Source organism: Pelodiscus sinensis, chromosome 12 (genome assembly GCF_052426305.1).
Source record: "Pelodiscus sinensis isolate ZL-2025 chromosome 12, ASM5242630v1, whole genome shotgun sequence".
NCBI classification, from domain to species: domain Eukaryota; kingdom Metazoa; phylum Chordata; order Testudines; family Trionychidae; genus Pelodiscus; species Pelodiscus sinensis.
Genome location: NC_143063.1, coordinates 20,373,078 through 20,396,719, shown reverse-complemented (window position 1 = coordinate 20,396,719; position 23,642 = coordinate 20,373,078). Strand labels below are relative to the sequence as shown.

At 42.4% G+C, this 23,642-nt stretch overlaps 1 protein-coding gene across 4 annotated transcripts in view; it reads left to right on the top strand.

Moving 5' to 3' along the window:
- The first annotated feature begins 1,662 nt into the window (after positions 1-1,662).
- Positions 1,663-23,642, top strand: part of CYLD (CYLD lysine 63 deubiquitinase) — a 41,535-nt gene continuing 19,555 nt past the window's right edge. The window contains exons 1-7 of one of the 4 annotated variants that reach the window (XM_075940253.2): positions 1,663-1,830; positions 9,541-10,199; positions 10,593-10,760; positions 12,042-12,147; positions 15,084-15,182; positions 16,945-17,061; positions 22,923-23,302. In XM_075940253.2, coding sequence (XP_075796368.1) covers positions 9,693-10,199; positions 10,593-10,760; positions 12,042-12,147; positions 15,084-15,182; positions 16,945-17,061; positions 22,923-23,302 — 1,377 coding nt within the window. In that variant the 5' untranslated portion in view covers positions 1,663-1,830; positions 9,541-9,692. Of the gene's footprint in view, positions 1,831-2,095; positions 2,439-9,540; positions 10,200-10,592; positions 10,896-12,041; positions 12,148-15,083; positions 15,183-16,944; positions 17,062-22,922; positions 23,303-23,642 lie in introns of those variants that run through there. The other 3 variants (XM_075940252.2, XM_075940251.2, XM_014572561.4) reach the window with 3 other exon arrangements.

Genomic DNA, 23,642 nt, shown 5'->3' with positions numbered 1-23,642 from the left:
TGTGGGACCTTATAGACTAACTGAAGTGTTGGAGCATAAGCTTTCATGGTCAAAGACCCACTTCATCAGATGCACGTACTGCATGCATCTGACGAAGTGGGTCTTTGCCCACGAAAGCTTATGCTCCAACACTTGTTAGTCCAGTGGTCCCCAACCTTTAGAGGCTGCCGGGCGCCAGGGGGCGTGGCCATTCGCCTGCCGGGCGCCAGAGGGAGGGGAAACATGCATGCCGGCCCCCCCATAGCTGCGTGCTCCCCGGGCCGGCACCCCCTCCAAATGCTGCGCGCCCGGCGCCACCCCCTGCAAGCGCCGCGCGCCCGGGGCTGGCGCCCCCCCCTGCAAGCGCCGCGCGCCCGGGGCCCCCGCCCCCCCCGCCCCCCCGCAAGCGCCGCATGCCCGAGGTGCGAGCAGCCAATTCGCGGCGCTCCCGGGGTTGGCGCTTACCATGCGCCCAGGCCAGCTCCGGCACTGTGCATGCACCATGTGCCCGGGGCCAGGCCAGCCCTGAGCACTTGGTGGGCGCACACAAATGGCACCGTGTTGGGGACCACGGAGTTAGTCTATAAGGTGCCACAGGACTCCTCTCCGCTTTTGATTAGTCAATTAACTAATATTTAACATCTCTAATAAATATGGAGCAATTTTATCACAGATCTTGCAATATTTCATATTTCTCTTTAATCCTCAGGTTCCTGTGATTTAGTAAAAATCTCTGCTCTCATTAAGTAAGTGCAGAAACTAGAAATTAAAAAAGCTTCAAAATATGTTGCATTTTTAAAAAATTCGAGATCAAAACAGCCTCCCTCTCCCTTACCCCACCTTCCGCACTAAATTTGATTTGTCAGTTTAATAACATGTTCACTTTTTTCATTGTAGTCCTTTGGTATATATGGCTATGCCAGTTCTCTTCCAGAATATGATCTGAGGAAGTGGGTCTGGCCCACAAAAACTCATCATCTGTTAAACCATCTTTTTAGTTTTTGAAGTGCTACGTAGTTTTTCCTTTTGTTTTAGCAAGAGCAGACTAACAGGGCTACCTCTCTATGACTATGAGACAGTTAAAGTGCTTAGTCTGTGTAATAATTTACAATGAACCAATGTCCCCAGCTGCAGCACTAGCAAAATGGCTTGGGTGTAATTAACGGTGAGTTTCCATTAGCGACTGGTGGCCTGACTCTGTATGGCCCTTCTTATGCGCTCCAGCCACTGCTGACTCTGCTCCCTTAGCCGGCTCCTGAACGCCGCCTTCGCTCCCCGCTGCTGTCAGCCGGTTACTGAAGGATCCAGCCAATCAAGTTGCCTTACCCCACACCTGGTTAAATTCTACCAATCGCTAGACTCGGATGATTTCACCAATCAAACCCAAGCATTCCTCCGCTCCTCCTCTCTCCCCTCCCACCTCGTCTCGGTAGCCAATCTTCATCGCGGGCCTAAAGGGCTTGGCCAATCAATCCTAGCTGATCGATTCCTCCCTCACGTCTGTCCCCGCCTTCATCTGCGGCTCTGGCAAGCCTGATGGAGTGGAAATCCCCTCGTAGCGGCAGGGTTGCTGAACATGTGTGTGTTTGCCCAATAGGAGGGAGAGTGGCCGGCTCGGGGCCTTGTGGTTGGTTCCGGCAGAAGGCTGGGGGCGGTGCTATGGGTCTAGCAGGGTAGGTTTTACGGGCCGGGCCGGCTCTGAGGGGGTGGGTTACGCGGGTTGCCTCGCTCTTGAGGAGTCCCGTGAGGATGTCAGGTGGCTGGGAAAGTCCCCGCGCCAGCGGCTCCGGGGCTGTCGGGAGGGGCGGCCTGGGCGGTAGCAGCGAGGTGGCTCGTGGGGCGGAGGATGAGGTGAGTGATGGGCCCGGAGCGGTCGCTCTGCGCTTCGGGGCTGCCTCCCGCTGCCCTCTCCCCCCGCCCCCCTCCTCTGAGGCGGCAGCAGCGGCAGGGTGGGGGGTGGCTGCTGACACCTAACGGTGCCGCTATGGGCGGCGGCAGCGGCCTTTTTCCAGGCTTAGGCTCGGGAGCTGCTTTACCGGCGGGTTATAAACGCTCCCCCCCCCCCCCCCCGGCCGGTGGGAGCGCAGCCGGCGAGCCTGTCCCGGGCGAGCTTGTCCGACCGCCTGGTCCTTGTAACAAGGGGGGGGGGGCAGCGTTAGCTTGCCCGCGGCTCCACGCGAACTTGTGGCGGAGCCGGACCCGCTTTCCTTGCGCTGTCTCCCTGCTCCCCACGTTGCTTCGCTTGCAAATCCCTTTAAATCTCTGCACGTGCGGCGGTAAAAGCCCCCCCTCCCCGCCCGTGGGACAGCGCTCGGAGGGCTGCCGGTAGATGAGGGCAGGGTACGTGCCGAGCGCTGTCGGTGTCCCCGTTTCCCTCCCGGGTGTGTAAGGCAGCCCAGCCCCTCTGTGCTTAGACTGAGCTGGCCCAAAGGCTTAGACACTGGCTACAGAGCAGCAAGGTGAGATTTGGCTTCTTTTCGTTATGATTATTTTAAATAAACCCAACGGCTGCATCTGGACTGGCAAGTTTTTCTGGAAAAGCGACCGCTTTTGTGCAAAACCTTGCCAGCTGTCTACACTGGCCGCTTGATTTTGCGCAAAAGCACTGACCTTCTACTGTTTGAAATCAGTGCTTCTTGCGCAAATGCTTTGACATTCCTGGGCAAAAGCCCTTTTCTGGAAATGTTTTTGTGCAAGAGGGCCAGTGTAGACAGCTAAAAACTGTTTTGCGCAAAAACGCCCCGATGGTGATCGGGGCTTTCTTGTGCAAAACCGCGTCTAGATTGGCATGGACACTTTTCCGCAAAAAGTGCTTTTGCGGAAAAGTGTCCGTGCCAATCTAGACGCTCTTTTCCGCAAATGCTTTTAACGGGAAAAACTTTTCCGTTAAAAGCATTTGCGGAAAATCATGCCAACCAACATGTATCTTGGAGGTAGGCTATCTCCGTTAGGCCCTGATCCTACAGTTGGCTCTGGTAACTCCTGCAGAACGTTATTTGAAGTCAGTTGGGTAAGAGGCTCACACTCTCAGATCTGTTTGTAGGATTAGGATTTAGCACTATAATGATCTGTGCTTTTTCTCAGTTGCCCACTGAAATAAGTGCTGTGTAGAAGGGCACTGATTTTGGTCAGTTCGGCTCACAGGTTTACTGTAATGATCCTGGCCACCATTCCTCTATTATATATACAAAATTGAGAGAGTCTGTCTGAGTGGGTTCAAGTCATCCTAAATGTAAAAGCTAGGACCAGCAAATATGGTATGCAGATGCTGCTTCTTATCATAATTTCAAAGCAAGGTAAGGGTTTGGTTGTGCCAGAACAATGGGATTTGCCTGAAATACTATGGGTTCTCATAAAACACAAAGGGACAAGTCTGCTATAGGCTCAGTTATGCTGCGGAATGACCACAGGAGGGCAGGTCCACTGAGTGGCTGGCCGAGGGCAGGATTCTTGATGTTGCTGGCCACGATAGACAGATAAGGTTCCTGTGCTGGTGAGCTGGCCAACCTCCTGCACCCTTGCTTCCCCTTTCCTGAGTCCCTTCTTATCTTCCAACTCTGACTCCTGCACCTCCATACCCCCTGCCTCTAGTACCCCCAACTCTGAGTCCTGAACCCTCGGCCCCCTGTCCTGAGCCCCTCCTTAATGACCCAAGCAACACTGGGTAAATGTGCTAGTGCTATCTAGTTAAAAGTTTAAACAGTATTTTCATGTGTACAAATGTTTAAGAAAAAAGGGTAGGTTAATCGAAAATGAAAATCGGTGTTTAAAAAAAGTAAGCATTTAAAAGAGGAAATGTTTAAGTATATTTTATGCTACTCAGGAAACAAACTTTAACAAGAATAAAGAAATATATTAAGTCATAATCAAGAACATTAAAACTGTTTTCGTCTTTTATTTCAAAACATGAACTCTGTGCACAGCCCTGCTGAATTGGAGATAAATGCCACACTGATACACAAATGTCATCCCCAAATCAAGTCCATGTACCTAATATATCAAACAACTATAGTGTAGTGTTTTCTCTTTTAAACACATTTTTATCTAAACATTCTTTTTGAAAACTGAAAAATATGTATTTCATATTTTACAGTATTAAAGTTAAGTAGCAAAATCCAAACAGTAAAAATAAATTTTAAAATGTATAATTTATTGGTCTGTTTTTAAGATTTCTCTTAGCAATGCTAAGCATTCTTTTAAAAGGCATATTTTTATTTCATTCAGCATTGCAAATGTGCAGCTATTGACTTCTTTGGACGCTACTTTGTCTAATCAACGGATATAGCTTCTTGCGCTTAAACGTATTTTTCAGGCTGTTTGACTGTCATGGTGGTTCTGTACATGGAGTTATTAAAAACATGGTATTTGAAGTGAGGAATCTACAAGAGACAATCTGAATCAGGTTCATCCAGTTTTCCCCACTTGTTCTGTAGTTTGAGACAGGGCAATAATTTGAGTATGTTCATGGTGATAGGAGATACAAATCACATTTCTTAGCCCAAGTAATGCTAAAGCAGAAACAAAATTCTCAAATTTCAGAACAAATTTTTTATTCAAGTGAGATGATTCTCTGTAACAGTATATGTGAGTGACTCCAAGGAAGAAAGGGGTGGGGAGATATAGGAAAACTTCTAACTGGACCGGTTCGTGGGTGAAACTGCACATTTGAGCCACAATAAGTCCCACTTACAAAGTTTCAGTCACTTGCTCCTATTAGATCTTTCCTGTTCGGAAGATGTTTTCTCTCTTGTGTCTCAACCCGTTTTGATACTAAGTTAGGTTCAGATATTCCAAACATGGCTATGGTAAAAGACCCTAGATGGATAGAAAATATTCTTAAGTTTGTCATGCAGAAGTGTGACAATACTGTTATACATTCTGTTAGGCACAGTGCATAATATTCAACAATGCATTGCTATGCAATGTAATAAATCACATATGCAAATGCTCACAGGGTAAGTGTGGAAGAGTGGGTGGCAAAAGGGATGGAGAGGTTTGTAGTGTAGGGAATGGGAGGAGCAATTACGGGTATGAGTAGATGAGAAAGAGAGAGAGAGATATGGATGGGTGGGGGTCTTGTGATATGGAGTGGGAGAGGTGGAATGGTACAGTGAGAAGGACTATGTAACAGTTGAGTTCCAGTGGGGGAGAATAGGGATAGGATTGCCCATCAGCCACATATTTCCCTCTTATGTGTGCTGGCAGCTGGGGAAGAGAGCCTCTCTTAGGGGAAGAGGCTCAGACCTCCTCTCCCTCACCTTTGTGTTTCTGAAGCTGTCAGATCCTCTGGAGGGGGTCTGACTACCCCTTTCTTCTATGTCCCCTTCATGTGGGCCAGATATGGGCTTGACTCAGACATTTTTGGAAGGGCTTTGCTCCCTGTATGTGTGCTGGGATTTTGGTGATTTTGGGGGGAGAAATGGGGGGGTACCTGTGTATGTCTGTGGGGGTCTGACTCCCACCGAAACGTGAACTCAATTTGTGGATTTGCCTTTTAGTTAGGGTGGCATAGGCATTTCTCTACTGGCTACTCACGTGAGCTGATATTGGGGTGGGCAGGTCTGGACCCACCTCCCTGTTTCATCTCATCCCCTGCTCATCTAGTTCAAAAGCATAGAAACAGATACGCTTGGAGCAGTGGTTGTCATGCATTTTTGGCCCATGAATCACCTGGCTCAATGTAAACCTTTCCACGGACCACCAGTTGCTAATAGAAACTCACAATTAATTACATAATTACACCCGAGCCATTTTGCTAGTGTTGTAGCTAGGGAGAATGATTTAAATTAAATCAATTAAACAGGTTAAGCATTTTAACTTTCTCATGTTAGTTTATCAAACTTAATTTTAACTAAAGTAAAATATAAATTTATGTCAAACACACAAGGTTTTGATGTTTTCTTTATTTATGGAAGGGGTTACCTTCTCTGCCAGACCCAGTGATAGGGGAGAGAGGCAGAGCAAGTGGCTCCATGCGCTGCCATTTCTCCTCCAGCTGGGGGAGCAGCAGTGAGTGGAACTGTTGCTCTGTCCCTCTTCTTGAACCAGATCTGGTGGTGAAGGTCAGGACTTTCTTCACCCTTCCCACCCCCACCATGAGCCACTCAAGTGAACCACCTCTGCAGGCCACACTTTGAGAAGCACTGGCTTAGAGCATAGACAAAGAACACTCTGCTGAGACTGGGGTGCAAATTAAAGAGGGCATATTTGATGAATATCGTGGGCTCTTTAGCACTCAGTCAGGGAGATGCCACACCCACTGATGTGACTGGAGCATTTCACAAAGGAGTTACAGATTCAGGCTTTGGGGTATGGTCTTTCAGCTGGGAAAATCTTGTTGAGATGAATGGTCCTTTCATACCTGTCGGGGCCTTTCATGCTTCAGATGGATGTTTGGAGTCCTTTTCCTCTTCCTTCTGATTTTTATATAACTATAGAGTTGCATCAGCATGTTTACAGGGATTGTCTTGAAATTTGCAATGGCTCATGAGATCATAGGATAGGATTTGTGATGCAAATGTAGGTACTTTTTTCTTTGATCACCGGCATTGAGGGGCCCCGACTGACATCTCATATCCTGTTAATTCTTAATAATCTTTAGTAAAGTTACTGGTGTTTTGGCAAAAAACAAACAACTAGGGCTTCTATGTTTTGATTGGCTAATTTTCAAAAATTGAATACAGCTTGACAGCCTCTACCAAACTTTGGCTCAGTGAGAACTGAAACGGTCCAGTTGTTGTACTAGTCTTTTAAATGCATTGGTTCTGCCAGTTGCTGCAGCAATATAGAATGTTAGTGGCATGGATATTCATGTTCTCCATCAATAAAGATGAAACAAATAGTATATTCAGGAACTGAATGGCTGTGTTATTGTAAAAAAGCATCAGAAGGAGGTATTGTTTTTTTCAGTACAGATATCTGTGAAAGACTAGTCATTAGAAATTTTGTTTGCTTTAGATGCTTCCATTATACCCTCTACTACTGTGTCATAGCATAACTTTCTGTTTGTTCTGAAGCATGAGAGAACTAAAATGTACTTTTGTGTTGGGGCGATGGAATCAGTATGTGCGCTAGTTAGAAATGAATAGCCGTAGTCACTTCACTTCCTTGGCTTCTGGATAGATTCCAATTTTGGGATAAAACTGAGTGACAGGAATATGAATAGATTGAGAAGAGAGGCTGGCTGACTGAAATGGGGGGAAAAATGCAAACAAAAAAATTACAAGTATAAGAAGGTAGTTTAGTAAGTCATCAGTGAAATATTTATCCATTAACCAAAATCCAGCAAAATTATAGCTGGAGAATATATATTTAGCCTTTGTGACAACTTTTACTTTCTGAATACAATATAAATAAATTGTAAGATTTCAGATTTTTTTTCTTTAATCAGTGTGATATAGTATGATTTGTAGAAAGCTCTTTTACTTAATTGCCTGATAGAATTTGAACAATCTGCAGTTAAGTATTGGAACATTACATATTAAAGTTTAAGTTATACATTTTATGAATTCCAGTTTACCACAGCCATTTAAATGAGATGACCTCTTCTTTCAGTCCTATTCTTTCTGTCACTTCCAACTTGTTAGAATATAAGCAAAAAGGTAAATGTTCTGTTACATTTTACTGCATTTTTAGGGTTAACTTTTAAATGGCTATATTGCCTGTTTATAAAGAGGTCTTGCAGTGAGTTTTGTCTGAAGTACCGTTTTATTATGGCAGATCCTGTTATAAAACATCTCAATGTTTCTCATATTTAGTCTATTCATTGGTGAACTAGCTCAAATACCTTAACTAAACTTTCAGATTTTTCTTCTTGGTAAAGAACAGATCTTCCATCCACTATAATTCTTCATTGTCACAAGACCTCTTTTCTTTATTACCCCAACTTCCTTTGGGAATCACAGAAAATGGAATCTTAATCCTTGTTCTTTCAAGACAGGCTGAATTTGTTTCCTTCTTTCCAGCATAATCTTTTTTGTTTGCTTAATGTGGCAGAGAAGTGAGATACAGGTTGGACCTTCCTGGTCCAGCACCCTCAGGACCTGATCTGTCCTAAGGAGGGAATTTTCTGGATTAGGTGAGGTCCCCTGCCACCTTTGTCCCACGACACTGCTCCTCCATTCAGCTGGCTCCGTTCCATCCCTGCTGCAACGGGGCTTGGGCTTGGCTCTGGCCTGCTGCTGCCAGCCAGCTGGGGCTCTCTGGGGGGATGGATCTCTCCAGCTGCCATGGCCCAGTAGCTGCAACCAGCCTGGTCTTCCTGGGGATGGGACTCCGTGGCTTTCCTGCTGCTGGCGTTTTGGGGCTTTGCAGCTGCCCTGTTATGCTGCACCTGGCTGGGGCTCCCTGAGGATGGGGTTCTGTGGCTTTCCTGCTGCTGGTGTGCAGGGTTGGGGCTTTGCAGCTGCCCTGTTATGCTGCACCTGGCTGGGGCTCCTTGGGACTGGGCTTGTTGGTCCCGCTTCTGCTGCATCTAGCCGGGGCTCCTGGATATGGGGCTCATTGATTACGGTAGTAGGGCTCTCCATCACTGGACTCCTTACCGGCTCGTGCTCTCAGGTGCCGGGCCTCTCTTGTCCAGCAGCATCCATGATCCTGCCAGACCACAGATGTTGCTGGACCAGAGAGTCCTGGATTTAGGAGGTACAACCTGTACTATCAAGGTCAATATTTCATTCTGGATCACTGAACTTCCATAGAGTGCAATGTTGTGCACTAGGATCACTTTTTTCTAGATATTTGTTAATGAAAAGTGTGATCTACTTGTCATGGTCATGATCCTCAGATTTGTTCAAATGTTGCTATGGAGAACCCAAAACATAATTGTATGATAAAAGGTAATGTGTTTTTGTAGAAACAAAAGGAAGGGTTGTAGTCCTTCTTTGTAGTCAATTTTAGTACTTCCCACGGGGTGGTGAGGCTGATGTATTTTAAATATTTTTTTAAAAAAAGATTATACATTTTAAACTAAATGAATTGAGTATCCAAACATTAGCTTTGATTAAAAAAAAGTGTGTATTAGACAATATAATTCACAAAGTGTACTCTTCAAGTTCTAGCTTTATTTAATGAAAATACCTTTTAGCATTGTCTCTGAAATAATATCTCATAGTAATAAGTACTTTGCAATTTCTAAAATGTGGTAGGTTCAGAAAAGTTGTATACATGGTCTAGAGGTAATTCTGCTGTGTCAGAAATAAATAATCATTAAATGCGTAAAAAATCTTTGTAGAGAGAGTCTCTTCAAAATGTCACTAAACTTGGTTTGGCCTTTTTCTAGTCACTTAAAATTAGACTTTCTTTAACTTGTGTGTGGTTGTTTCATTTTATTGAATTTTAATTTTTATAGTTTTTATTCAAAACACTAGAGAAAGGTAAGTGGAATATAATCAGAAGGATGTTCTGCAAAAATACTTGTCTATTTTAAGCTATCTTCAATATCACTCATGTCTATTTGTTTGCATTTAAAATGAATTCCTAAATGAATTCCTATCATGCTTAATTTTAGCTGATTCTCTTAAACATAATATTACATTATGCTTTTATTTTTGTTTAATTTAGGCTTCATTCTGGATTTAAATCTTGACAACAGTGACAGAGAATTGTTAAACAAATGTTGGACCCTCTAGGAATTTTCTTTTGTAACTCCTGTACAACTGTCAGCAGATCATCTTTCTTGAATAAAGCTGCTTATTCATGAAGTTTTAATCACCATGAATTCAGGCTTATGGAGTCAAGAAAAAGCCAGTTCATCCTATTGGGAAGAGCGTATTTTTTATTTGCTTCTTCAGGAATGCAGTGTCTTAGACAAACAGACTCAAAAGCTTTTGAAAGTACCCAAGGGTAGCATAAGCCAGTTTATTCAAGATCGTTCTGCTGTAGGACATGGCAGAAATATCCCTTCTAAAGGAAAGAAAATGCAGATTGGTTTAAAGCTTCTGGAACAACCACACGCAGTCCTGTTTGTGGATGAGAAAGATGTTATAGAAATAAATGAGAAACTAGCTGAATTGCTCTTGGCTATTACCAACTGTGAGGAAAGATACAGTCTATTTAAAAGCAAAAGCAGACTAAGTAAAGGCCTGCACATAGATGTTGGCTCACCTGTGAGAGTACAGCTGAGGTCGGGAGATGATAAATTTCCGGGAGTTGTTCGCTTCAGGGGACCTTTGTTACAAGACAGACTATTGTCAGGGATATTTTTTGGAGTAGAACTACTGGTAAGTTTCTGGCATGCTTGATACATTAGCTTAAACTCTGTGTCAGTTGAATTTGTAAAAAACATGGTATCCATGCAGAAGGTCTAGATGCCTTGTAATTACTTAAAATTGCATACAAAATTTTACAGAAAGCATTGATTCTTATAGTACACTTAAATTTATGGGTGGTTTTTTATTGTTCTTAAATAAGGCTCCAATTCAGCAAAGTAGTTAAGCACATAACTTTTTAAAGCATATATATAGTCCTGGAACTGAGCCAATGCGACTGCTCCAGTTACCTGTTAAAATACATTACTGAATCAGGTCCTAATTGTTGACTGGAATTTTTCCAAGATGATGCATTATATTCCCTACAAAAATATTTGTAACCTTTAATTTTTTTCCAAAATCCAGGAAGAAGGTCGTGGCCAAGGCTTTACTGATGGACAGTACCAAGGAAAACAGCTTTTCAGATGCGATGAGGATTGTGGAGTTTTTGTTGCTTTGGACAAATTAGAGTTGGTGGAAGATGATGACAATGAACTGGAGAGTGACTATGCAGCTCCAGTTGACACGATGCAGGTAGAACTTCCACCTTTGGAGATCAACTCCAGGGTTTCTCTGAAGATAGGAGAAGGTATAGAGTATGGGACAGTTATATTCTGTGATGTCTTACCAGGAAACGAAAGTTTAGGATACGTTGTTGGAGTGGACATGGTAAGAAAATCTGATTTTAATAATGTTTGCATGTGTATGTTAGTGAAAGTACATGCAATTAGAAGATAAACAGGTATCTACAAGTTACTTCAGTGGAGGCTGTTGACATGAAAGAGGGAAACCAACACCAACGTGTAAAGATAGCATTCAGCAGATTTTTGGCACGAGGTAACAATATAATATTTGACTCCCAAACAGTTTAGGCAGACTAGTCTGATCAAGTTGCCTCCACTGAGTTACTTGCTTTGCTAGCTATCATGTGAGGCTTGGTGGTATCAAACTAATGGTGTGGCTTGTGAGTATGATTTGATGTTTATTTTGCTCTTAGGGAAATATACTGGATTACTTTTCCCTCTTTATTATGTTTTGAGTTTTATTTTGGTATAATCAGTTTGTATGCATACTGTGTTTTTTGTTCTGTATTTACAATAACATTGAAGTTTTGAAGAGCAATACTGTACTTACCTATAAAACTCTAAATATTTTCTCTAACTTTAGTTATCATTTCCACCTTAGTTTAAACTTACTCTTAGCAATTTCTGAAAAATTTACTTCAAATAAAAAAAGATACCCATACTTTTGATAGAAACTGCAAAATGTCCAGTGATTGTTAGATAATGTAATTATTAGTACAGAAAGAAAAACTTAAATGGCACATTCATGCAAACAGGAAATACTTGTGAGATGAACTGGAAAAGGCAGTCTTTTAAAGCCCATATGTGTTATAAGTAATTGGAATATAAAAAGCACAAGAGCCTTTCATGAGTGCTCTGCAAACACCTAATTAAGCCACTTCATGAATAATTGTATCAGCTGTGGTATTTTCATATTAATTGGTATTAAATCAGGGTTGACTGTTTTTAAATGTTATCTTTAAGTAGTTTCTGTTCAATTTACTAATGATGACATATCTGTTACATGTTTAAAATATTGTAACATAACATTATCTAGTGTCAGCACTCATGGATTCTGAGAATGGAGTAATGTGGATTTTTAAAATATCTGTAGTTGCAATTTTGCCAAACAAGAACTTATTTTTTCAAATTTTGCATTTTTTTCCACTTGTGTTACATATAGTCAAATCTGCAACTAACACAAATGTGTGTGTGTTTTAAATGTGGTTAATACTTAATTTTTTTTAAAAAGGATAATCCTATTGGGAACTGGGATGGACGATACAATGGAATACAGCTCTGCAGTTTTGCAAGTGTAGAAAGTACACTTCTCTTGCATATCAATGATGTTATCCCAGGTATGCTTTGTGCATCTGAAAAACACTTGGCTATGTAAATCAGTGCATAAGGATATAATTGCAAAATAAGTACATTAACAGTTTGAAATATAAACTACTGATTAGCTTTCCTTGGTAACTGAAACCCTTTCTGTTTATGCAATAAACGTTTGAGTGGAGAGGAGTTTCGATCAAAGGCACTGAGTGGTGTCAGTGCACCCATTCTTGAAAAGCTGCTTATTAATCAGATTGTGTTGAACCACTTGAATACCTTGAACAGGCCGTTTCTTGTATATATGAAGATTAGGTCATCCAGTAGAATGCAAATAATTCTATGTGATCTACTAGTATAATGCATTGCATGAAGAAAATACCCACAGTAAAGGTTTGAGAAATTCCAGTTAAAATTAGTGAATGCATAGTGTTTGTTGTTCATAACAATCCAGTGAAGTAACCTGCAATAATTGCAGCCCTTTGATGCTGGGGTGGGCAGCTTTTTTTGGTTCAGGTAACGCTGACCCACAGAAAAATCAGTCAAGGGCTGAACACAAGTGAGAAGCAAAAAAAACCGCAAACCAAATCTCACTAATGTGGCCCCTGACTGAGAAGAAGCAAGACACTTCCCACATTCCTCTAACACACCAGAGCCTAGTGGGGCCCAGGCTAGTAGATTTTGAGGCTATGGGAGGCTGGAGCACCAGTGTGGGATCCCTGGTGATGGAGGGGGGTGGGGGGGGGAAGGAAGCACCAAGTCTCTGGGGCTGGATCCAGGCAAGCTGGGGGCCACAGTCAGCCTCAGGTCTTAGATTTCCCACTCCTGCTTGAGTAGATACTTCACAAACTAGGGATGTGAAGGACTAGTTGATAGGATAGTCAACTAGTCACTTCCCCACCCTTCTGCTGTCTCTATCAGATAGAGGCAGCAAGCAGCAGAGGAGGGGAAAAGAAGGGGCACTTCAAAGTGGCAGCACTGCTTGATGCCTGGGGCTGAACCCCGGACTCCACATGGTGCTGCCGTTTTGAAAAGCTGCATACAGCCCAGGACAAGCTGGGGTGTCCCCAGCACGTGGCATTTCAAAGCGGCAGCACTGCGTGGAGCCCGGGATCAGCTGGGGACTCCCCGCTGAACTCTGGATCCATGCTGCACTTTTGCCTTTGAAGTGTAGCATCAGCTCGATACTTAACATCCTTATCACAAACTACTAAAAGTCAGTTTTTAAAATTTTTTTTCTAGTTCTGTTTAAAGTTCTACATTTCATATGGTAACCAAAATTCTGAGCTGGAATATGTAACCACCTAACTAAAAGTTGTTACCTTTTAGTATTTTATATTAAAAATGGGGGGGGGGGGGGACAGAGGTAGGAGGGAAAGAAGCTAGCATAGTTGCAGTTTACACAGCTGTCGTATTTAATTGCTACTTTCTCTCACTCTATTATTTTTTTCCCAGTAGTACATTTATCCTGAGAAGTGATGTAAAATGGCACATGTACATAATATCACTCATGGAAGCATTATGTTCATCTCCTACTCATTTGTTGAATTTGCAGTGCATGGAGTTCATTGGATTCTTTTGTTTTTCTTTCAGAAAAACAAGCATATTATTGGCAAAGAGTGTTTATTGTAGCATAGCTGATAAAATCATAAGTATTCAAACTTGAAGGCTTCTTTTGTGTTTCAACTATTGACATATGTATTTATACTTTTGAATAAGACTTCTAATATCACAGAACCTGAATTCATTGGGTTTAGTTTTATTGCTTTTAAAATAAATGTAGACTTCAAAGTACAGCAATAATTTATAGTACTTTAACTTAGCAAATACAACTGTGTGTGCCTTTTTAGTCCTCCAAAAATTAGGTTTTGCACTGCTCAGATTTAAGTTGTAATTCCCAAATATACATGGTATTTAAGCATATGACTGCCTCTCTTTGAGCAGATAAATAGTCCAGCTTATTGTAATGGACTTACATGCATAATATTATACATATGTTTAAATGCCTTGTTGACTTGGAGCCTAGCAGTTCAAAAGGAATGACTTTAAGGCTTTTTATATATTTAATATTTTTTGTGAACAGTGTAATGGTAAATTGTTGGAACTTAAGTGGCACTATAGACCTGGATCATGTTAATGGAAAACCTTCCAACCCCTCTCCTCTCCCCCCGCCCCCCCCCAAGTATCTTCAAGAGATGCTAGTTTGGATGGATGGGCAGACATAAACTAATATACTCTAGGAGAAGTCACTGATGTGTGTTTAATTGTACAACGCCTGGGGGGGTTGAACACCTAAAATGTAAATGAACTATCCTGATTCAGAAACATCAGGATTTTTTTTCACTTGAACTCTTCAAAAGATATGTTGCATATTCCAAATCTTCTGATGTTGTGCAGAAGAAATGTTGATTTTTGTGCTTGCATGATAACTTGCTGTTTTCAATGAACTACATATATAATTGTGCACAAAAGAGGAGGAAATGAAACCAATATCATATTTAAATTATTGCATGCCCTGTTTTTAAAAAATCCCTTAATTTTTGTCAATACTTTCTGTGAGTGTGTGTGGGAAATCATATTATATTGGGGCAAGGAGAGGAAGAGTTGTTGTTTTTTCATTGGTTTGCAAGTAAGTGGTGTGTATTGATTGTTTTTTTTTGTTTTTTACACCATATGCAGAATGAGACCCGAATTGACACACAGACCAAGTAGAGCCTACCAAATGTATAAGATTCTGACCTTGTATTTCCAAGCTTGAAATCTTTGACGTTTGGTTTTTAATAAGAGACATGTTGATGCAATGTTTATTTTACTGACTCTTGGTAGTAGAAATAGATGGCCATTATTTTTCTTTAAAACCTTTAAAACCACAGTACAATAAACTTACTTTTGCTTTAAAGCATATGATATGTTATGTTTGCATTTGTGTGAAAAAACTAAAATTCTATCTCTCTGCTTATTCTAGAGACTGTATCACAGGACAGGAGACCTTCCAAACTTGCCTTTGCTTCAAGAGGTGGCGGTGATAAAAGCTTATTCAATCATAGTAAGCAAAAAATCACAGGTACTTAAGAAGTAAAATTACTCTCAAAAACATAGTCCATCTTACTTTATTTTTAGGGACCTCTTTATTTTATTTTTTTTGTTCATCTGGTCCTCTTTGACACTTGAAGTGAGTCCTTTTTTGAAATAATGATCAAGATTTCAGGTAAATAAGTAGCAAATGTGCTTCCATGAAAATGCCCATAGGAAAAAACACTTGCAGGGAAATGCAAAACCATTATTCCATAGAAGCAGAATACAGTGCTAAATACATTTTCTGGTTTTCCTTGAAATTCAGTTGGTTGTAAATGTTAGAGAAGAAACAGGCGACCCAGGAGCAGATGGGGTAAATGGAATTGCTTTATTGCCTACACACGTTTACCTTGGACATTCAACACAACGTCTGGGTGGCAACAAGTTGGCAGTAGTTAGAAACTTTTATCTGTATTAGTATGTTAATTCACACGTCTATCACTACTTTTCCTAAACCTTATTTAGTAATGTTAACGCCCATAAAATGAATATAGTAAGCAAATAATGAATACAATTATACCTGCCCCTAATTATGGTTTATATAATTTCTAATTGAATCAACATTTTTATACTACAAACTAACAGGTTATAGAGATTACAAGGAATTTGACCCTGAAGATACGTTACGCAGAGCCAATGAGGATAAGCAAGACACATAATAAAATAGAGCAACTTCATACTTATCTGGTTTCCCAGGCTACAGAACAGAGAGAGAGAGCATGTTTATACGTCAAAGGATAATATTGGTTGCGACCGGACCCTTAATCTATCTCCCCAAACTACAAAAAACAAAAGGAAAAAGCATGTTTAAGGGTAATGCTATTGCTGATCCCTGAACAACTAATGCTAAGGCCATTTCAGACCTATTAATTTTTACACACCCCGACACTAAATAGTTTTTGAAAGATTAGACTTTTGTCAGTAAATGTTGGTAAATGCCAATTTTTCACTTTTTCAAAAGCCTTCCCCTCCCCAACAAAAAACAAACCAACCTTCTATTGATGATTGTAGATAATCAAAGAAAGAAAAATGCTGCTTGAACTTAATTTGGTTAAGAATATTTACTTTTGAGACCCAATACTGATTTGTTTTGACAGTGTTAAAACTCTAAAATTTTGAATCTCAATGTCTGCATTCATTAAATAATTTTGAACTCCCTCTATATCTTAGCAAATGTAAAATTTAAATACATTGAAATGCTTAAAATATATATTGCGACAAAATTGTAGTAATTTAAAAAAGAATCCGTTTCCACCAAGCCTAGTTGTAAATTCCCATCTTGAAAGTGAATATTTTGTAAAATACGGCCCCCCCTCCCCCCCGCGCTCCAATCCTACATTGAACTCTGAGTGGATGTCAGAGCATGACTCTGTGCACACATAGGAAACTACCTGGATATCAATGTGGAATTGGACCTTAGTTTGGATTTTAGTTTATGCTCATATATGTCATAAAAATTTTACTTATTGCTAGTAATTTATACTCTTTAAAATATCACTTTTTGCAGTGCAACTTTTTGCTATTCTGATTGTTGATTTAAAATTTCATCTTGGACAATGAAAATAGTTTTAGGAGCTATGTTACCTCAGCACAGACTTCAAACTATGTTGTCATTGCTGCAGGAGTGTTTGTTGGCCCTGCAAAGTGGTAGATAGGATTGCTCTTAAGCAAGATACTAATGAAATGAGCACAAGACAGGATGTGTATAAAGAAATTCTGTATTTGTAATAAAATATACTGATTTTTTCTAGGATCTACCTCCGAGCCTGGAAATAGAAACAGATCTGAATTTTTTTACACATTAAATGGCTCTTCTGTTGATTCTCAACCACAAGCTAAATCAAAAAACACATGGTATATTGACGAAGGTAATGAGGAATAAGTTACCCCTTTTTTACAAATGCATGCTGTTTCACATAGGTTTGTTCATTAGCTTAGTGGACAGTGAGCATGACTGGGCAGGGGGATAAAAATGTTTTAAACAGCTGTTCTGTGTTCATGAGTGTGTTGATCATGCCAAATGTTGGTGAGTGCTCCTTAGTAGTATAATATACACTTAAGACTAACTTGAAGACAATGGCTTTTCAGTTGTCTTGTATGTAGCTCTGTAACAAAGTCACTGTATGTAAGTGGAATGGATTGTACATGTTGCACATAACATGATTGTTGAGGCACATCACTAAGCTAAGATAGTATCGTTAAACCCTTGTCCTCCAGAGTTTTATCTGACTTACCCTTCTGATGTTAATTTAACTTTCAGTTTTAAGTGGATCATAATGTTCAGTCATATTCAGAACACCAGTTGTTCAGAGTCTGCAGCTCAATTGCAGTTTCAATAAAATCAAATGTATGTTTATATCAATAATGATACTTAAATTTTTATATCTCTTTTTAATGTTTGTTCTTAATATTGCACACTTGACTTTTAAGGAACTAACCAAAGCATCTAGAATCAGTAATTTTTGCTAGATTTTTGCTTTTCACTAACAAAAGACTAATTTATATTATTCCCAGAAATTGCTTTTAGGGTCATAGTAAGTGTGTTTCGTCTGGTAAGGAGTTCTTATGGGTGAAACTGGGGAGGTCACTGCTAAAAATATGGGTTTGTAATTAAGACACGCAGAGCAGTAAGAGACACCAAAGTCAAACTGTTAGAAATGAAACTGGAGTTAAAAATCATTCCTAGCTGCCTCTCAAATAATAAATGCATCACTTTAGTGTAAAATCACTTTGAGAGGTAATTCCTCTGAATAATTTTTGTTTTTTGGGGGGCATTTTGAAATAGTCACACAAATAAGGCTGTCAAGAAAAGGCTAAGTTGCTACTTGCTCCATAAAAGTCAGTCGTTGTGCATTGTAGACTAAGCCAGGGAGTTGAGGTAAGATGTAAGACACTTATAAATAGTATCATACTAGTAAATCTGCTTGTGACCTCATTTATCTAGCACTGAATTACTCATGATTTATTTATATTTCTTCAGGTAGCAAGTCAGTTACTTTATCTTGTATGAGCACTAGATGACAGATTCTGTCTCTGCGAGAACCAAAATGTGCTCTTATGATGACTGGGGATGATTACTGTCCTAAATCAGATATTTATAACCTATAGTTAATCGCAAGCAAATGTGAAACATACCATACTCATTACTAACTTGCAACTATCATGTCACTCTGATTCTTGTTGGCCTGTATATTAAGACAGCGGAATTTTTTACTTTGGCCACTCTACATAGCATATTTCTTAAAATTTGAGAGACCTGGACACTGATATAAAGATTGGCAGTTTAAGAAAATTATTTTCTATATTCAGGATAAGCTTTCCTATAATTGCTTGCTAATGTACCTTTTCCTGACCTAGAAAATCTGTGTTGCTTCATCATGGTATGGGATCTCCTCAGCGAACAGTGCGAATATTGTGCCTAATGTAGTGTGTTCATTTGTGAAATGAATTGTCCATTACACAGTGATGCGAGGTTACAAACTATTTACTTAGTTCTGCAAACTTGACTGTAAATACAGGAAAAATCTAGAGGCAAAAGAACAGTGTTTTGAGATGTCAGGAAATACTGCTCCACAGGCATAATAGCATATTAGCTATTCCTTTTAATTTTAAATGAATTAACTTTGCTGAAGGCCTATATTACATAATTTTGAATGCTATCCTGTGCAGGAGGAAGGGGGATAGACACTCTTTCCCATCAGGAACAGTGGAAGACTTGTGTGACCCAGTGACAATTTCTTGGAGCTTCTTGGCATACTGGGGCAATGTGCTTACAGCAGGGGTGGGGAACCTCAAGTCCAGGGGCCAGATGTGGCCCCTGCCTTGCCTGGATCTGGCTCCCAAGGCTCAGGGATTCTTCTCCCTCCCCCTTTTCCTCCCCCCCCTCGCATTGGAGAGCTTGCGCTGGCACTTCAACCCCCCTGCCACCCACCTAAACGGCTGAAGCATACAAAATCTACTAGCCTAGGCCCCCTAGGCACTGGTGTATGAGGGGAATGTGAGAAGTGTCTTTTTCCTTCTCTGTCAGGGGCTTTTCACTTTGCTTCTCACTTGTGTGTGACCCCCAAATGACTTTTCTGTGAGTCATTGGCTGCTGACCCAAAAAAGGTTCCCCACCCCTGGCTTACAGCATCATCAGGGCTTGACAAACCCTGGCGAGAGCTGCCAGCCCCGCACCGCGCATGTCCCAGACCCGTGGCGAGTAGATTTTAGCCAGTTGCTCCGTGTGCATGGGGCACATGGAGCAACTGGCTAAAATCTACTCACCACAGGCGAGTAGATTCAGCGGTTTGTCGATCCCTGAACATCATAATAGTACAACGTAATATGTTCCCTTCTCTGTGCCCAGTTCTGTTGGTTGCTGTGAAAGTGGTTATAGGTCTAGCCCTGCCTTCTCACCTGGGTGTCTCATACTTCCAGTAGTGTTTGCAAGCATTGGGAGATTCTCATGCTCCCAGTGCTTCCCCCATAAATTCCAGTGGTATCTAGGTCTTAGGGTAAATCCACCTTTGGGCCTCTGTTGATCTGCCTCAAATGCCGCTGTGACGTTTCAAAGGGGCAGCGCCACATGGACCCCAGGGGCAGCTCCATGCGGCAATGCTTTGAAACATCAAGGTGGCGTTTCAAAGCAGCAGTGCCGCACGGAGCCTGGGTACGGGCTCCTTGTGGCGCTGCCGCCTTGAAGTACCCCTTCTTCTCCCCCTTTGCTGATAGAGGTAGCAAAGAGGAGGGGGGGAATCAACTAGTCGACTCAACTATCTGATAAGAATTTGCTCATCGGATAGTTGACTAGTCCTTACCATCCTTAGTTGAAAAGTGATGACCAGCAGTTTAAACACTCCATATGTACCCTAGACTTAATGCCTCCCTTCATGCTGTGCAGCACTGCCCCTTTGAAACACTACCGCAGCGTTTGCGTGGAACCTGGGGTCAGTTGGAGAACTCAAGATCCTGGGTTCTGGGGAAATACCGCGTGGAATCCGCTATCAGCTGGGGACTCCCTAGCTGACCTGGGCTCCACATGGCATTTCAAAGCGACAGCATGGAGCTTGGGGCTAATGGGGGGACTCTGAGTCCTCCACTGACCCCAGGCTCCATGAGGGTGCTTACGCTTTGAAATGCACATGAGCCCCTGCTGGGGACTCTTCTGCAGGGGCGGCCAATGACTATAGGCCGACTCAGCCGTTGCCTAGGGCGCTGCCTTCAACGGCACCTGATGATGACGTCACCTCATTGATGGCTCATTGACGGCCGTGCAGGCGGGGGCGCCGATCGCACGGCCCGCCTGGGGCGCCAGCTTCTGCAGCCCGCCACACACCGCTTCTGCTCTTGTGCATTTCAAAGTTGGCACCCGCGTACAGCCTGGAGTTAGCGGGACTTCCCGCTGGCCCTGGGATGCACTCAGAGTTCCGCATTCCTCCTTTGAAATGCAAAAGAACCGCAGCGGGGGCTCTTGTACATTTCAAAGGAGGAATGTGGAAGTGCCTATCAACTAGTTGAGTAGTTGATGGAAATTCCATCATCTGTTTGACTAGTAAATTACTTAATATTTAACATCCTTAGTCCCTCCGTCTCTTGGCATGGATGCTGCATGGCTGAACCTGGAGTAGCAGACCTGCTAGGAGGAGTTCCTACAGGTCTTTTTAGGGAGTAGGAAGCCCTCAACCAGTCAGACTCTAACCAAGTGGATGAGGTTTTCCTGTTAGTCATCCAGGCATGGCATCTCTCCGTCTTTCTCTTCTGTACAGTTTATCACATATTCCCTGTGACATCTGAGGAACCAGTGCAACACACTAGGGTGCATCTTGTGTCTTATCTCTGATACAGGGCCAGATGGTTTTTCCCCATGATGTGACTGTCAGATTCTTGAGAGACCTTGAGACTCTTTCTTGCAGATATAGGCCCCACAGTGGGATCTTAATTCTCCAGGCTCGCAGGCCTGCCCTTTGAGCCACTGTGCTCCTGCTCTCTTTCCAGTCATGGAAGGTTGCTTTCTTGGTGGCAGTGACATCAAGACAAGTTTGAGGTTAACGCCTTTGCCAGAGAGCAACCATACACAGTCTACTATAACAGAAAGGACAAGCTATGATCCTGCCCAGTCTTGCTGCCAAAAATGGTGTCTACTTTCTTTATGAACTAGGACATCTTCCTCCTGATGGATTGTCCTAAAGCACACAAGTAGAGTAGAGAGGTGTTTTCACACATTAGATATCTGAAGGGTCTTGGCTTTTTACTTAGACTATGCCAAGCATCAGATCTTAATTGCTACAGCAGATTGGTGAAGGGGACTTTCAATTGAAAATCGTCTGCGAGGACATTGGATCACCTCCTGTATAAGGGCCTGTTACAAGCTGATGTCAGAAACATGCTAGCACATGACTAGAGCTCAAGCATCCTCAGCTGCCTATCTGGTACACATTTCTTTCTGGGACATCTGCAGAGCTGCGATGTGGCTTTCAGTTCACATGGTCATGGCACATTACGCCATCACTTAGGAGGTCAGAGACTATGCTGTGGTCGGCAGAGCTGTATTGCAATCGACACATCCATGAACTCTTGCCCGCCTCTATTGGTACTTCTTGGGACTCACCTAATATGGAGTGGACATAAGCAAGCACTCAAAGAAGAAAACTGGTGTTCTGTAAATGGTGTTCTTCGAGTTGTGTTGCTCATGTCCATTCCATGACCTGTCTTCCAATCCCCACTGACAAGTTTCCAGGAAGGGGCACTCACGAGGGGGCAGATTCCTCCCTTCTCCCCCCCACCGTGGGTGGGATGGGAAAGGGGCTGGCCAGCAATCTGTGGGGCTAGAGTCCATGGCTATCTGGTGGGACCAGTGGGAGGATCTGGACCCCTCACACTCACTGACCATGGTGGTGAAAGGGAAGCAAGGCAGCTCCAGCTCAGTCTGCTCTCCCGGTTTGTTGCACAATGTGTGTGCTGCTCTAGAGGGTGCAAGAACCAGTTTTCTATGAATATTACTCAGAAACTTCCTGCACCAATGCATGTGATGCACGTTAGGGATGTTAGTGTTCAGTCATTTAAATGATTAACTGATGAACCTGGGCTCATTAGTTATCCAGACAGCAAGGGGAGGGCGGTTGGTGGGAGCCGGTGCCCGTGGAGAGCCAGCTTCTAAGCCAGCTCTCCCCCCCAAGCACTGGATCCCGTGGAGCCGCTCCTTCCTCTCCTCTCCCCTCCCCCCGCCCCGTGTGACTGTCTCTGATACTTTTAAGCCGGTTCTCCGTGTATGCCAGCTCCAGGGAGCTGCCTCCCCTCTCCCCCCCTTCCTCCCGCACTGCTGTGTCTGTATCCGAGGTAGCAGCATGGGAGGGTGGGGAAGGTGGGATGCTGGAACAGCCTCTGTGTGCAGACCGGCTTCCACCTGCCACTCCGCACTGCTGCCTCTGATACAGAAGCAGCAGCATAGGGTAGCAGGGGGCTCCCCTGGAGTGGGGCCAGCGCTGCCCTAGGGACAATTGAATAAGCATGTAACCACTAAGGTTTGGTGAGGTTACATGATTATTAAATTAATCCATATCTAACATCCCTAGAACGCACACACTTAATATGGAATGATTATGAGAAATGCGTCCCTAAGAACACTAGTTAAAGGTAACTGTGTCTATCTTTTTTTTTTTTTTTTTCTGTTTCTTTTTACACCTACACAGCTTTTCTTTGGGAAGCAAGAATGAGCTACTTAATTTGTTTCTTGTTTATTTTTTAACAGTTGCTGAAGATCCTGCAAAATCTCTTACTGACTCATCTACTGGGTTTGGTCATTCTTCACCACCACTACAGCCACCCCCAACAAACTGTTTATCTAGTGAAAATAGATTTCATTCTTTACCCTTTAACTTAACAAAAACATCTAATACTAATGGTACTATTGGACATAGTCCCCTCTCTCTGTCTGTTCAGTCAGTTATTGGGGATATGAACACGGCTGCCACCCAGGAGAGTCCATCAACAGTAGTGCCTGTCAGTAACTTGCATGGTCTTGAAGCAGGTTCACTGGCCGAAGTTAAAGAGAATCCTCCTTTCTATGGAGTAATCCGCTGGATTGGTCAGCCACCAGGGGTAAATGAAGTATTGGCTGGATTGGAACTGGTAAATAATACAAAGTACACAATCTTATTGTTTACCATTCTATTTGCTGTCTGTGTTGCAATTCAAGTAATAGTTCTATACCTGAGGGACCCTAGCTTATGTACTCTACCAAATACTGGGGCCTGGCTGAAACATTGTTGTGATGTGAACTGAGTGCAGATTAGTTTCAATTTGAGACAGGAATTAATCATTTGATAATTCCACTAATAATGCTTTGTTTCATCATTAAGGGTACGTCTACATTGCAGGGAAGCCTCAAAATTAGTCCAAGGCAGGCTTCTGTAATTTAGACGTGCTATCTCGATTTAGAGCCCCAGGAAGTACTGGGGAGGAATAACTT